This window comes from Paramormyrops kingsleyae, chromosome 5 (assembly GCF_048594095.1).
Source record: "Paramormyrops kingsleyae isolate MSU_618 chromosome 5, PKINGS_0.4, whole genome shotgun sequence".
In the NCBI taxonomy this organism is placed as follows: Eukaryota; Metazoa; Chordata; class Actinopteri; order Osteoglossiformes; family Mormyridae; genus Paramormyrops; species Paramormyrops kingsleyae.
The window spans coordinates 17,281,330-17,298,145 of NC_132801.1; the positions used below are offsets into that span (position 1 = coordinate 17,281,330).

Here is a 16,816-nt window from a genome sequence, read left to right on the forward strand (position 1 = left end):
CTGGACTGGAATCCAGAGAAAATTCTTCTATTGTTTAATTTGTTACTATAACGTTACATATAATGTACATCATCTTTCGGGACTACTAACAGATCGAGACGGCCATTTTGAAAACACAAGTTTAAGTCATATTCCCCATGGTAATAGCAAAGGTACATAAGAAACACCTTGCATTTAAAAGAACCCTGACGTCAGCACTGAGGGTTCTACCTGCGGCGAATTAGAAATGGGACGAGGGCGCGACTGCGTCGCTTCCCGCTCATGCCGAACGGTATCGGAGCTCAGTGGCTCGTTGCGCATCTATGCGTCCTGGCAAGGGAGCGAAACTCCGCTCGGGAGCTTGGCCGTGTGTTGACAGACTCGCGGAGGGGCAGGAGCGGCGGCGGCAGGAATTAGGAATGGTTTCCTACAGCTGAAGTTGGATATTCAGACCTTTCGTTATTCCTAAGCGATTTCTGGACCACCGCGATGAACCTTTTACCTTCCAACCCCCATGGAAACGGCCTCCTTTACGCCGGATTTAACCAGGACCACGGTGAGGTCTTTTTATTTTCTCGATTGCGACTTTCCAGCAACTGTGTTTGGCCAAACTAAGTCTTGGGCCCGTACCAGGGGTAGTCAGGTCCCACACAGCCGTGTGAACGCCTCGATATACCTGCTCGACTCTGTTCCTAGCACCAATCAAGCATCTGTTTGCGATGGCCCGGTCGAGCTCCCCATTGTCATCGGCGTTTCAGCACCACAGAACTTATTATTTCCCATGGTGATGGAAACCATTTTATTACCCCGGCAGCTATCTGTATAAGACAGTCAACTCTGTACTTCGCTTAACTGTGCTTGTCGGTTGTAGGTGGTCCGTAGTTGTAAGTCATCTGTCCGGCGGATGGGCGTCTGATGGTGACTTGGAGCTGGAGAAACGGACAGTTTTATATTACGACGTTTAGTTTGACAGCCATGTTCGCTGTTTTTCTAGCTAGCCTGCTAACGTTATCATAGGGGGTACTGCCGCTAACAAGGTCGGGTGTCGGTGACAGTGTTTAAAGCGACGCAAACTTTGCTCACAAGAGGAGTTAAATTCGTCTTTTGGGTGAACAATAATTAGTTATTTAGATTGCGGTGTCTAGTCCATGCTGCATGAAACGGCTGTACCAAGCTAGCCGTACAGAGCTACACCCCTCCCCGTGACACAGGCCTACGCATCGGTGTAGCTGACTACCTGAAGCGTTTAATTCATAGTTAATGTTTTTAAAATTAATCACGCTGGTGTGGCTGGCCGGCGGCCTTACGGCCATACAGCCACCGTGCATATTCACGTTTCTGGCGGCTGCACGCATGCCTCTCCCTCGGCAGCTATATAATGGAAATGTGCCTGAAATTGATTGTTTCAGATCCCATTTAACATTATAGGCACATAACCTTATGGAGTACTTTCATTAGGCACTTTATCAATGTACGGTCAAGATTTCACTTGCAAACGACTGGGATTTCATTAAAAATGAGTAACAAATTTATGAAAAGTTACAATAGGCAGAGTCTTTTATTTTAAAATTTGAAACAAGATCCCAGCATTTTAGATGTAAACTGTTAAAAGAAGAATTAAGTTGCCGGAAAAGTGTGCATATTAGGTTCTGTGACGCAGCCATGGGAATGTGTAATAAGGACACGTCTGTACCTTCGAGGATTTCTTGCGTTTTCTTACCACAACCTGTACTATTTATATTTTATCATACATAATTATACGTAATATTGTGCATCAGTTTATATTACACTATATGTGAGTGTCCTGTAATGGGCTGGCGTCTTGCCCAGGATACAACCTTTGCTTCCCAGAACTGGCTCTGAATCACTTTGATCTCAAAAGAAATAACTTATTGAAAATGGAGGAAACCGTTTTTTAACAGCATTGTAACTGATCAGCCAGATTTACATTTGTCTTTGCAAATGTTTGACATCTGGTGTATTATCTGCCTGTCTCAGGCAGTACAGGGAATTGCTGGGTTGCACCCTGGATGGGATGCCAGTCCATCCCTGGGCACACAAACACACACACATGCAGTAATAAACACTGGGCAATTTAAAGATGCCAGTTTGCCTTACTGCATGTATTTAGACTATGGGAGGAAACTGGAGTAACTAGAGCAGGGGATTTCAACCTTAGGGGTCTGTAGAGATGTTTCATAAATTAACAAAATGCTGGTATTATATACTGGAAATACTAAAGGTGATATCCTCTTCCTCATGAAAAAAAATCCTCATTCATCATTTCCTTCTGTGATCATTCATCTGTGATAGAGGGTTTGTAGTTCTGGTTTGTTTTTATTTGGGGGTCCCTAGACAAAACCCACACATCACAGGGAGGAAACGCACAAACTCCACACACACAGATCAAAGACCGGAGGCGCGAGACATCTCTGCTACCCACTGAGCCACCCGCCTCTTGCTGAATGACAGCTTTTACATAAATGCAGTCCTTTGTAGAACTGAACTTGAGTGAAATATTGTGAAATCCATTTTACAAGTCCCTAAATAGAACTGGAACTTTTTCAGTGCTGCTTATCACTACTTTGAAGGACAGTATTAGTGCACTGTTAAACATTTTGGTGCTGTTTGTGACTAACCAGGCATATCATTTGTTTTTTGTGATGATTATTCATATAGCTCTTTTAACAATAGACAATTATGTGTGATTGTGGCATGTAGCAGAAAGGAAGAAGAGGAGTAGAGAAGTCTAGTGGAGAGGTTCCCTCCCCCCAAGTGGTTTAAGAAGAACCACCTGCAGCTCAGTGTCAGAAAGACAAAGGAGCTGATGTGGGACTTCAGGTGCAGGAAGGAGCTCACAGACTGCTGTTACTATTCAACAGGGGGGAGAAATTCTATAGTGCTGTAAGTTCATCAGTATTGGCTCAATTGGCATCAGTGACAGGCTGGACTGGCATGACAGCAAAGTGAATGTCTACAAGGAAGCCTGGAGTAGTCCTTCCTTGTGGAGCAGCTACACGATCGTATTGCCATGTCTTTTGATCCTGATTGGTGGTGGTGGTGGGGGAGCTGATAGGCTTGAAAAATTTCTGAGGGAAACTTGCTCTGTCATTCGTCTAGTCCGGAGTCAGTGGAGGAGGGAAGACTGGTGTCCAAACTGTACACTATTCTTTCAGCAGAGAGCTGGTACAATTGAAGGGTGCTTTCAGCCCCTGGTTCATCCTAAGATGCACAGTGTTCAGTGCTTCAGATGCTCCATTGTGCCTCCTGCCATTTGTACAGTGCTTTCAGTCTTCACGTTGCGAACCCTGTCGTTCTTGGAGGACATTAACTCAACTGTGACTCATCACCGTTTTGTGTTGCACTAAATAATGTACCTTTTATGTTTCTACCTGACTTCTACTTGTGATATAAACTTTCTATTTTATGCTGTGCTGGGAATCATCTGTTATTGAAATTATGCAGGAGAACAAACATTTCTAAAATAAAGTTTTAGCTTATCTTAGGCTACACAGACACTTCACTTTTTGTTAAGCTGTGATGTTCTCTGAAGACAATGAATACTGACTCTGCCCAGACTCCAGATGTCTTAGATATAGTTCACTAATGTGCCGTTTTGGCCAAATTTTTATTGTCTGTTCTGTTGTCTTTCTGGTCTAACTACCTTCCCTTTGTGTGAAACAAAGCATTCACCTTGGGATAATAATAATAATTGATACTTTATTGATCCCCGTGGGGAAATTGTCTTTACGCCTCCCTCAACTTACTCTTTGCAGAGTAAGCTTTCCACAAAGGGCAGCCACCCGTAGCGGCGCCCAGGGAGCTGGGGGTTAAGAGCCTTGCTCAAGGACCCGTAGACGTGCTGATGCTGGGTTTGAACCGGCAACCTTATGATTACAGGCACACCGGCTTAGCCCACTGAGCCACACAGTGCCCAAATTAACACATAACAGGGATATCATTGTTATATACCATTATATGCACAATATTATTGTATGTATGTGTGCATGTACAATAATCACCTGGACTTTAGATGATGGACAGCGAATTTTCTGAACTATACGAACATTTACTTGCATCCACAATTTGAGAAGCAGATTAATAGTACACCTGAAATATTATTGAGAGGCACTTTGATGCCCAAAAGTTAGTGCAATCAGTCCTGCTACAGTGCAACTAATGTGTTCCTGAAAAACCTCGCAGTGACTAAAATTGTGTACTAATAGACACATATTCGATGGGGGAAAACAGGGTTGGGGAAATGCGACTCCAAAGCTTAGTAACTTACTCCAAACTAAATGAATTGCGTAATAAAAGCAGTGATGTCAGTGGCCCATAATGTAATTATGTGCATTTTAAATAAGAAATATTCATCCATCCATTTTTTGAAATTACTTACCCTATTCAGGGTCATAGGGGATCCAGAGCCTATCCTGGAGGCTACGGGTGCAAGGCGGGCAACAATCCAGGGGGGCGTGCCACCCCATCACAGGGGGCACACTCACACATCATACACGCACACCTACGGTCTATTTGGTAACTAATTAGTCTCAGCATATTTTTGAACTGTGGGGGGAAGCTCGAGTAAATAAGAAATAATAATACATTAGTTAATTATATCATAAACATCTCATGAGTCTTACGAGTCTTGCAAAAATTGCCTAATAAGTACTTCAACCAAACGTGGCAAATTTGATAACTTGCCATTTGCGAAGAGCTGGGAGTAGTGATAGCCAAAACAATGCTTCATTAACCATTTGGTGTATCATCAGCCCCCACTATATGGTGCTCTTGGTTTACCTTGGTACATACTTTGAGCCTTTTTTTGAACAAAGAGCACCATCTAGTGGGGTCAGAAAATACAACAAATGGTTCATGAAATAACGTTTTGGCTGTCATTAGTGTGGAGTATTGAGCCACAGCCACCTTGCTGCCTGGCATGCACACAGCATAAACACAACGGATAACAGTATGCGGAGGGGCACTGAAGGCCACATGGCTGCAGACAGTCTACGAAAACCAAACGCAAGTGAATTTAAAAACGTGTCTGTGTTCTAAATGATAATTAGTCAAGTATTTTTAGATTTTTTAAATCTGTGACCTTGACCTGTGCAAGGTGTGGATGCTCAAAAGTTTTTTAGTCTTTTAGATTTGAAAACTGATTCTCTTAAAAGAAACGTTTCAAAAGAAAAATTCGTTCACAAATTGGACATCACTCTCGATCACTTGGGTAGCTGTTTTTCATGCTAGTAGTGTTTCTCAGTAAGACCATATTGTGTTGTAGTTTGCCTAGTGCTTTTCTTTTCAACTGAAAATCGCGCGAATACAAATGTGATTCCGCATTGTATTGGACTTAGGTACTAATATATTAATCATGTTAGAACAGATTTGTGGTGTGAAATCACGCGCTGTGGCAGTGCTGACTGTAATTTGTATGAATTTATCGTTTTCTTATGTTTTATTAAATTTGGTTAGCAGAGCATGCCACATGCTACTGTTTTTGTATATCATGGAAGCGATAAATGCTGAAGTTGGAGTGAAAAAAGGCTTGGCAGCCATAACATATTTTAAAAGAGGAAATATTGTGGATAAACAAGGTAAAATGGGAGTTGATATTGTAGTTCAAAGTCCAACACATTTGGTAAACCTAAGTATACACTGAATTTATACAGATTACTAATTTTTAGGTTTCACAATACACCTCTCATTAATATTTTAGGTGTAGTATTAATCTGCTTATAAAATTGTGGGCATTAATAAATCCCTGTATAGTACCAAAAAGCTAGCGCCCGGACAAATTTTTACACCTAGCATCACATTTGTTGGCATGGATTTGTGTCTGACGTAACTCATGGCAGCACTACCAACTTATTGGACACACTATTGGTATCTAATAAGTTCTGTTTGGCTATAGTTTATTCCGGGTAAATTTTTTCTTTTTTTGTTTTATAGATAGTGCAGTATTAAGTGTAAATATTTCTTATATCAAATAATCGCAATGTGATATCATGCAGCCGTAGTGAAGAACTAGACATTGTTGACAAAGAGCAAGGGTGTTGGAATTCATAACAGTCCTTTTACTTGGGACTGTTCAGGCTGGACTGTTGTCTGTTTTTGTTAAACGGTAATAGTCTCTGTAACACATCTAGATTTAAAAAAAAAAACAGGACTTTGTTAATATTCTCTAAATGATCACAATGTTTTATTACATTATATCAAGTGTCAGTCACAAGTAATCAGTCAGAGAGCAGTCTGCCTGTTCTGGAGTTTTGGGATAAAATTTAACTTGAGTAACACGTGTCTTGTCTGTTTTCAGAAACAGTAATCATCTAGTTTTCCTACAGTGTATCATTTCCTCCATCAGGTGCTTTTTTCTAAGGCGTTAGAAAGTTGAATCTGATGCATGGCAGGATAGGTTGATGTTCCGTGTATGAAATGTCATTTTAGTCTGTTCTGTGCATTGATACCTTCTTTCTGTGAAAGAGTACAGGCAGACATGTGACGGGCACAAGCCTTCCTGCCCTCTGATTCCTTGCGCAGCAGGTATAAGAAACAGTTGATTCTCCCCTTGTCAGCCTGAATTAACTTTCATTGTTGATGTGATTGTTGAATGTGTAGCATGGTGCTACACACTAGAGTGTTCAGTAGATGGATGTGAACTGTGCCGGGAAGAAGAAATTGGGCATAGTGTAATATTCCTGTTCAGCTGTTGAATACCTTTCTCTTGATACCCCTGATAGAATAATTCAGAATAAAATGTGGTAGAAGTGGCTGCATCAGCTGTTTTCAGAGGATTTGTGGGTGGGACAGGTGTCTAAATGAATGCAAATAATGGGATCCCAGACTTCCCAAAGTGACTTTAATTCTCATCTTATTTAGTAATTTTTCACATTCTCTAGGCTGAATACTAAGCTTTAATTATTATTTAATCTGTAAGTCATATGCATGTTGTTGTAGAGTAAATGGCAGGATGGATTCATCGCTGATTTTGTACGTTATGACTCAGTGTTTATGGATGTCATATTAACTATTTGTGTTTCAACATAATACATCTTGGGGAGGTACTTGCATTAATTCAGTTTAATAAATGCTCTCGTTCCAGTCCCAGAAATCCAATAAGGAGTTGCAGGGCTGGACTGGGATTAAAAATTGGCCCTGGATTTTGGGGTCCTCCATGACAAATTTTGCCCAATGGAGGGATCCCCCGCAATGAATTTTGCCCAATGGAGGGATCCCCCGCAATGAATTTTGCCCAATGGAGGGATCCCCCACGATGAATTTTGCCCAATGGAGGGATGCCCCGCAATGAATTTTGCCCAATGGAGGAATCCCCCACGATGAATTTTGCCCAATAGAGGGATCCCCCGCGATGAATTTTGCCCAATAGAGGGATCCCCCGCGATGAATTTTGCCTGCCCACAGAGAAAATGCCTTGTATACCAGATGGCCAGTCCAGCCCTGAGTAGTTGTATTAACAAGGCTAAACACCGACTTAACAGGTCTGGCAGTAAATAATGCTTTGGTTTAGCTCTTTTATTTATTGCATCATTGTTTTGACGTATTACTTGTCAAGTATCTCGAAACTGTCACTGCAGACTAAACATCACATTCTGATTATATTTCCTTCCCTATTTATTGTTATTGCAAAACAATTCATGACTCATTTTCTCATATCCAGGTTGCTTTGCGTGTGGAATGGAAAATGGATTCCGAGTATATAACACTGATCCCCTGAAAGAGAAAGAAAAGCAAGGTAAGGACAATTTGCAGAAAATGTCAACATGTTACAATAAACATGGAAGCAATTTAAATATGCAAAGAAGTTTTCTGTATTGAAAAAATGTTCTGAAGATCGCATTGCCTTCAGAAACACCTGAGGTCTAGCAGAGCATTACACCACTTCAGGTTCATAAAAATCTCTGGAATGACATTGATTAAGTAAAATAATTTCATGGATCACATGTACTTTTGAAAATTCAGCTACTGTGAGGGTTTATGTCTGAAGTGGGTATTGCTTGAAAGATACCTTTGAAGTGCCTAGAGAAATACAGATTAAAGGCAGTATTGAATATATAGTATCTGTCAGTAACAGATGGTAATATCAAGTAACAGAATTTTGGTTTTGTTTTGATCCAGGCATGTCATGTCATTTTATCAGATATTGCTGAAAATTAAATTTTTATTTGGTTGGTATATGACACACAGAACCTAGACTTACGAGTTTGGTGATGAAGATAAGAAAATATCTAGCAGAATAAGACATCACTTTTATTGCAAAAAGGATACCAGTAGGGCTGGCACTAATGACTGTTTTTCTATGGATTAATCTATTGACTATTGATTAATCTAAACAATTAATTTTCCTCCAGAAAATCAAATAGAACATTTAAGTTTTAAATTTAATTTTGACAACAACAAACTATGTTATTGCGGGGCTTTAGAAAATGGATGCCGGCTTTTTGGCACTATATGGACATTATTTCCGGGGTCAATTCCATAAGCAAATTGGTAGTATGCTTAAAATATTAATGGGATGAGATGCGTATTATGATGCCCAGAAGTTAGTAATCTGTGTAAATTCGGCATATCCTTGTTTATTAAATTTGGTTAGTGGAGCACACCATATGCTACTGTTTTGGTAAATCATATAAGCGATAAGCACTGAAGTCAAGAAAGGGACAGCTCACCAACCACAACATCTTTTAAAAGAGGAGATATTGTGCATAAACAATGTAAAAAGATGTTGGTGTGGCGCTGCTTTTCGCTGATTAAAGTCCAACATTTTTTTTTGTAAATATAGTTTTCATTTTTATTTCATTTTATTAATTTTCATTTTATTTCTTTATTTTCTTTTATTTGGTGTCTGTTTTCATTTCAGTTTACAATAATAACAATGGTCCCGACAAGCCCAATTTGCACAAACGCACACTGGCACCGTCAGTCGCCGCCGAATAACCGCAGATTTTAGCCTAAACATTTTCTCAAACACTTATTCAATGGAGATTCTAAGGTATCAAGCAGACAACATTATGGCTTTAATAATGAGTGTATTTAGCAGTCACAAATACAAAAGATATTAAAAAGCTAATTACGTAGTGATATTAAAGGAAAACATTTGTCATAATGAATTGAAGCGTTTTAGAAATCATAATGGTAATTTCATTAAAATTAAACAAAAAATAATGCGTTGCATTAAAATATTGACGTTAATGCATTTTCAGCATCGATGTCATCGACTACATCTAATTGCAGCAGCCCTAGATAACAGTAAGGATTCACGGAAGACACATTCACCCATATTGCACGTAGTACATAAAAACTGTAACCTGTTTACAAAATTGTTACATTCAATAAAATCAGAGTGAGAATGTGATAATCTCTACTTTTTTATTACTGGTGCTGCTATCTTTGAATATTGATAGAATTTAAATATTAGCCAAGACTGAAACATTGGACTGATGGCAATATCTTGATTTTTAACAAATATTGGCCAATACCAATATGTTATCCCATATGTCATGCACCCCAAAAGTTTACATCACTTTTTCCTTGGCTAGCTAGTTGACTACTTCATGGTTTTGACCATTGGTATCGCGGCTTGAGAAAAGAACAACTATGCTACAAAACAGAGCCATTTCCCAAAAGCATCATAGCACAAACATTACCTTAATCATTAGGGAGAACGCTCGACACTACAAAACAGGGCCTGTCACGAGGTACATCTTTACATCTTAACGCTGCTGTAACGAGAATTTTCTTCAAAGGGATCAATAAAGTACTCTCTCTCTCTAACGTGTGGGTGTTATTACTACTCGTCATAAATTTACGGTCAAATATAGGTGACGTTTACCATTGCACCATTGGTAGTTCGTGGCTTTTTATTTGCTACTTGTTACAGCTGCTTTATCTGTTTGCTTGCCCCAATGATGGTTGAAATACCAATGGGCTGTGTGCGCATTTTTCAGAATTCCTTGAGGGTGGGGTTGGTCATGTGGAGATGCTCTTCCGATGCAACTACTTAGCCCTTGTGGGAGGAGGAAAGAAACCCAAGTACCCACCTAACAAAGGTATATTTGCATTGTTCAGCCCAGTGAGACTGAATTGTCAGTGTAACTGTAAGAATGCTACTAACCATTCAACTAAGTGTGCATTCATGAGTAAAAATGAAGATGTGTAATGTGTATGACTACATGGATCCCAGGCAAATGCACTTCTGCTGTGCCTGTCCTAGTTATGATTTGGGATGACCTGAAGAAGAAGACAGTCATAGAGATCGAGTTCTCCACAGAAGTGAAAGCGGTGAAACTCCGGAGAGACAGGTAGTGACATGCAGCGTCTTGATGCCTGTTTTGGGGCTCTCTGCTCTTTGAGTGAGAGATGGTTGCAGCCCAGCTTTTGGCTCTATTAACCAATTTCCTGGAGGTGGTTTATTAATGGCCATTGCTACGTGCTGTGATTTGTACCAGTTCTGCCCTGGGAGATGGACAGTAATACAGGCAGGATATGTTCTCAGATCGTCTATCGAAAGTGGATGTGTTTTGCTGGGATATACTTCATTCAATTCATTGTGTTTTCTTAATGATCTGAGTATTGTGTTTGAAATGATTAATATCGCTTGGTTTCAGGATTGTGGTGGTTCTAGATTCTATGATCAAGGTGTTCACCTTCACTCACAACCCCCACCAACTACATGTGTTTGAAACCTGCTACAACCCCAAAGGTACATTACTTTCCATCCCTGTTTCTCTACAGGCTACGCCCAATAAAAACCATACATGCATGTTGTCTCTGTGTCATGTTAGATTCGGAAATATTAGGAAATGAAGTCTGAGTTTCCTGCATGCTGTGCTTGATGTTGACCGTTATGGCATCTCGACTGATCTGCTGTAGAGCAGTTACTGTTAATAACAAAGACCACCTCTGTGCTGGTAATCCATCCAAATAGGGGCAGTAGCTGTTGCAGTTGATTGTAAAGCCAGGGAACTAGACTAATGTTTGATATTAGGGTCAATGGCTTTCCTTTGCTGCTTATGCAGATTTTAATCTAAAAATACTCCCTTAGTCTAAGTGTTCTTGTACTCATCACAAAACCAGCTTACAGTTTGACTTAACAGGTCATTTTTGATGTCTAGTTCAGTGAATGGAGACTCATCTCCTGTCTGTGTTGGCATGGCAGAGCAGCTGCCCTTCTGCTGTGATGCCATGATTTCACCAGCTTGTGTTCTATCGGTGTAAAAGCTGATTGAGATGCTCTCTTCCCGCTGCCTCCTGCAGGCCTTTGTGTTCTATGCCCCAACAGTAACAATTCCCTGCTGGCCTTCCCGGGAACACACTCTGGCCACGTGCAGATTGTGGATTTGGCCAACACTGAGAAGCCCCCTGTGGACATCCCGGCCCACGAGGGAGCCCTGTGCTGCATTGCGCTCAACCTGCAGGGCACGCGGATAGCCACTGCTTCCGAAAAAGTAGGCGGGGAGCCAGTGAGATTTACCTCTGCAGCTCTGTAGCACTGCCTGTCACAAGTTGGCAAGTTTGTGTAGAACAACCTGTCAGTTATAAAGTCCTCGTCTGTGTAATATAAAACCAGCTTCCCGAGATGGCGTGCAAGAGTGTAGCAATCGACCTTGGGTCTGTTAAGAAGGCCCGTACACACCAAGCGTGACAGCTGTAAAAAAAAAAATGCATTTTAGAATCCGCAGGGTTGCAGAATATCCTAAAACATAGCATTTTATTACTAAGCAGGCAAGATGAACAAGCTTGTGAATGAGAAAGCAGACTATGGTTACTCCTGCTGCACTAACTTTGTTTCTCTTTGTGACAATCTCCATGTTCTGTACATTTTATATTGGATGTATTTATAGTGACTGGCCAAGTTAACCTACTAATCATTGAAGGGGGAGCATGAAATAGTTCTTTCTTTGAACTATTGTAATTCTTTCAACTACAACTGACTTTTTTACTGTGGTCAGTGTATAGGGGAATTAAGCTTCAGTATCGTTTATGCACAAAATTCCTTTGAGATCTCTTTTTGAGATCACCTCTGTCTCACATGATTATCATCATTAAGCCCAAGGCTGAATCACATCATTAGAAAACTGATATACTGCAAGATCAGGAAATAAACAGCAGGCTGCAAATATTCAAAATTAATTAGGCAATTAAATACTGGCATGCCGGTGTATGTTCTGACAAAGCCATTGCTTTGTCTAATATTGCATGTCTTTTGTGCGTGTGTGTGTGAGATATTCTAGCTCTATTAATCCTGTTTTCCCCTGGTCGATAATCAGTGCTCACTCATGCTTGTGTAATGATGCACCTGAAAGAAGTAATGTAGTCAACATGAATGAATGTTGTTTGGCACAATTCACAGTTTTTAGTAAACCTAGTAGTTCTTGCTTTTTTTCTCGGGAGTTTGAGTGGAGATGCTGCCCTTAAAGTTCTGTCGATACATTTAACTCCATCCTTTTAGTAGAGGTACTGCAACCAAGTTACTCTGGTTGAAGCTAAAGTACAGTATAGTTGTATATCCTGTTTGTTAATGGGTTCTACTTTACACCAAAATAATTTGAGGGCAATGCATGTTTCACCCAAACTATTAATTGACTTGAATTTTTACATAGTTGTTGAAATTAAATGAAAATTTAAAAAAAATGACCTTGTTTGTCACAGGGGACTCTGATAAGGATATTTGACACCTCTGCAGGCCACTTGATCCAGGAACTAAGGCGGGGCTCACAAGCAGCTAACATTTATTGGTGAGTATTTCATGCTGTCTTGCTAATTATAATGTGGTGGGTAATTGCATCATATCAGAACCCTGTTACTTTGCAGTCTGTGTCTCCCTACAGTATCAATTTCAACCAGGATGCGTCTCTCATCTGCGTGTCCAGTGACCACGGCACTGTACACATATTTGCAGCAGAGGATCCTAAAAGGAACAAACAGTCTAGGTCTGGTATAGGTTTGAGTTGTTACTGCAATTTGATGCCACCTCCTCTTCATTTTAATGCTGTTCAGACAACTGTGTTGCACATAATGCCCAGCAAGCAAGTATATGTGCCTGAATTATTTTTCTCATTCTGTTTTCAGCTTGGCTTCAGCAAGCTTCCTTCCCAAATACTTCAGTTCCAAATGGAGCTTCTCCAAGTTCCAGGTCCCCTCTGGCTCCCCCTGTGTCTGTGCCTTTGGAACGGAGCCCAACGCAGTCATAGGTATGGCAGCTTCTCTGCTCCAGTGAGCATAAGCTCAGTGTACCTACTGCCCTGTTCCTGGCATGGTTAACAAATGAAGCAGACAAAGAACTGGATATGAATCAGGCGAGCGAGGAAATCAAATCGCTCACTGGAAATGTCTGCTTTTTCCTGTGGTCTCTGTTTACCATGGAGTGTTAGGTTACAACCTAGCGATGAGCTAATGCAGGAGAGCTGGGTGGGAATTGGTTGCTTTGGGGGATGGACTTGGATGGGCAAAGAGCCGACAAGGAGATTACCCCTGTGTGCCATTGCCTTTCTGTACGACAGTCCTCATGCCTTGCAGAATTCTAGCGGAGTACAGCTATATTAGGCAACTTCCTGGGATCAGTTCAGTCGTCTAGGTCGATATCGCTAAGACTGGGCTATCTTAAGTTCACTCTAAATAATTTTATGAATGACAGTAAGTACTAAGTAAGTAGAGCGAGAACTGAAACTGACTTGCGGTTTCAGGAAGAGTTACGTGAGTGCTCATTAAATTTAGCCATGCTGCCATCTAGTGGAATAGTGCTACACATTTAAGTCTTCAAAATATTGTGCTGTTTTGCTAAATTATACTCTCTTGAAAATGTTAGCTGCATTAAGAAATTATCTGCTATGTGAAGTTGCTTATGATTGTAGTAATTCCCTTTTGTGTTTCATTTCCTTCCTCTAGCCATATGTGCTGATGGCAGCTATTACAAGTTCCTGTTTAACCAAAAAGGGGAATGTTCCAGGGATGTTTATGCACAGTTTCTGGAAATGACAGATGAGAAAATCTGACCCACTAGGAACCTGTATAAAGGTTTCTTATCATTTTTTTCCCCTTCGGTCTTTTCATTCCCTCCTGCTGAAGACGGACACAAATGGCACATCACAATTTGAGTGTCTGAGCTGGGAGAGGTACTGTCAGAGCACAGTGGTCACACAGGACAAGTAGAGGAGAGCCTCATAAACTTGAACATCTGACCTATGGAATTTTATTTCCTGTGTTGGGATTTACAAAATAGTCTTATCTTGACAGGCAAGCCTGTGCAGTGGCAGAAGAGACTGAGTCGAGCGTCGTTTAAGAGCGATATAATTCTTTTTTTCCTGAAAGGACAGTTTTTTTTGTTTAACACATAACATTTCAGTTTGTTCTACACTAGTCATGTATCTTCTGGCGGCAACCTTGTGGTGATCACACTAAAGAATGTAATACTGTGGTATTCATTATAATATTTTTTTATTTTAAAGAAGAAAGCTGATTCTCCTGTTTTGTTGAGTAACACCACCTAACCAGGTATAGGGAGTGCCTCTGCTGATTTACAAAGTAAGTTTCACTTATATAAATATACATACATTTAAATACCTATTAGCACTAGATCTGATTTTACTCAATGTATAAAGCCAATATTCCATATTGAATCTATGTACTTGTAGAGATTATACATATACAAAAGTTTTCTTGCCCCTCATGTCCATGATCTTTACTCGTATGTGCAATGCTTTCCTTTTCATTTTCTCCATCAGTGTTACAGCCAGCTCCAACCATTAATATGTAACCGTCTTCCCATTGCTATGACTATTAGGAGCATGGTGCCAATACCATAAATTACTCATAAGTTTCTCTGCTATTTAATGATGGCGCCCGATGGGTAGGGAACGAGGAGGATCACCATTTTGGAATTATTCATTTTCCCCATGCATATCTGGCAGAAAACAACTTCATAGCTTACCATAATGAGATCATACTTTGTGGAGGTTGTGTAATTATATCTGCGAAAGAGGACTTTCATTTGTATTGCATGTTGTGTCCAGATTATTTGTGATTCTTTTGGGTGATTTTTTTTTTTTTTATAAAACAGGCTAATCCCAGTGGTTTCCTTTTGACTTATTACATTATTTAAAAGCAACAAATTAGACACTGGTTGGTTTTGAAGAATTTTACTTTTTTTTTTTTAAATCTCCCGACTCTCAACTTGGCTTTTATTGCTCTTCGTCAAACTAAACCGGGAAGTTCCTGTCACATGACCCAGGCAAAGTCACTCTTAAATGTGACATAAAAGGAGAGAACTTTTGGCATGGCGCTTCGGTAACTGAGTCTGGTACTTGCTTACCTATTACATGCCAGTTCTCAAGATATGGAATTTTATTTCCTTTGCTGAGATGGAAAAAAAAAGTCTTATCCTGACAAGTGATACTGAGCAGTGGTGGGAGAGACTGAATCAAGCATCGTGTACACTTTTCCGTGGATTTAACAGAATCTCAGGTGTTTGCATTTTGGGTCATTTTAGAGCAGCCAGTCCCTCCACCGTGGGATTCATTGTGTCCGTTGCATGTTTTCTATAACTGTTGTCCAGGCCTACAGGCTGATCATTGTCATTTCAGACTGGCAGTTCAGAATGTAAATGTATGCTCAGATTCCAGCCTGGACTAAATATAATGGGATAGAACCTCTGCATGACTAATGGAGAGGATAATGTCAGGTGGAGTCGTGCCCTATTTAGACAGCAAAATTTCATGCTTTTTTATTATTTCAGTTGTTAAACTTAACAATTACCTATGAATGGCTCAGTCTACAAGCTTTCAATCACAAATCACTCATTTCCAAGCATCTAAGCCTACATTGGGTTCAGCTGCTGTCTCCTTGACCATGAAGCCTATTTCACTTTGCCATTCACTGAATTTTTATGTTTAGTAACAGCAATAACTTTACAGCCAGAAACTGTCTGAATCACTCAAATGTGAATGCACTGTTGTATGAGTTGAATGTTTCTTGCTGGGGGGAGAAATTCTGAAAGAACCCGTCTACAATTGAAGACTGGGCCTTTTCCACCAAGAGGTGTTCAGTGTTGTAATTATAATGGCAATCATCCATCCACAATAGTTTAAATTGGCTGCAGACTCCACTGGCTGCTGCCTAAGCATTTCCTCGTTAGACAGCTGCATGTCATTACTGCAACCTGTATTTTGGAAAAGCAGAAAGCTTGGTTGGAAGTTTCTCATAAAAAAAAAAGCAGCACTGGGTCATAGTGCATAGCCCTAGACAGTGTCAGTCTTTTGGAAGTGGAGAATACCAAAGTACAGGTGAGAGTTGGGAATAAATAGTGATATACATTATATATAAATGTTTACAGGCAACCTATCAAGGAAATATGTTAATAGCTGAACCTATGGTCGTACAGAAGGTTTGGAAACATTCATACCTGTATGCATTTTTGCGGCCTTTTTCTCATGTTCAAGCAAAGGTATTTGATTAATATTTCATTAAAACGAACATACCAATCATCAGACTGATGGGTGAAATTCCTATAGCGACTGGGCCTTAAGGTTCAAAGCAAAACAGCTACCAGTTTTACAATGTTTCCTGAAAATTTAATACATCTGAATTGCAAGAAGCATCCTTGCGGTTGATTTTCATAGGAGTGTGGTGACCTACATCCAATGACGGACTGCAGCCTTCTTCGATTTCTCTGGCTTTCAAAATGACAGAATACCTGTTTTGGCTGCTGTGGGGGAAGCAACAGACAGAACACACAAGCAGTAGGACCCCTATCTTCTAACATGGTTGTCATGATAGGGCAAGTTTTCCATTCATTTTAAATTTGTACATTGGATAAGTATCC

The 16,816-nt window shown here is 40.3% G+C and overlaps 1 protein-coding gene across 1 annotated transcript; it reads left to right on the plus strand.

Annotated features, from left to right (window-relative positions):
- Positions 1-217: 217 nt before the first annotated feature.
- On the plus strand, positions 218-16,478 carry wdr45b (WD repeat domain 45B). The gene is made up of 10 exons (XM_023822652.2): positions 218-535; positions 7,658-7,732; positions 9,945-10,046; positions 10,211-10,298; positions 10,605-10,699; positions 11,254-11,444; positions 12,649-12,734; positions 12,828-12,929; positions 13,069-13,190; positions 13,885-16,478. Exons 1-10 carry the CDS (start codon positions 469-471, stop codon positions 13,989-13,991), a joined length of 1,035 nt encoding a protein of 344 aa, XP_023678420.1. The 5' UTR covers positions 218-468; the 3' UTR covers positions 13,992-16,478.
- Positions 16,479-16,816: the final 338 nt, after the last annotated feature.

Coding starts and splice junctions, on each gene's coding strand:
- wdr45b (XM_023822652.2), top strand. CDS start 469: ATGAACCTTTTACCTTCCAACCCCCATGGAAACGGCCTCCTTTACGCC. Junction 10,700..11,253: donor AACCTGCTACAACCCCAAAG/GTACATTACTTT, acceptor TGCCTCCTGCAG/GCCTTTGTGTTCTATGCCCC. Junction 11,445..12,648: donor TAGCCACTGCTTCCGAAAAA/GTAGGCGGGGAG, acceptor TGTTTGTCACAG/GGGACTCTGATAAGGATATT.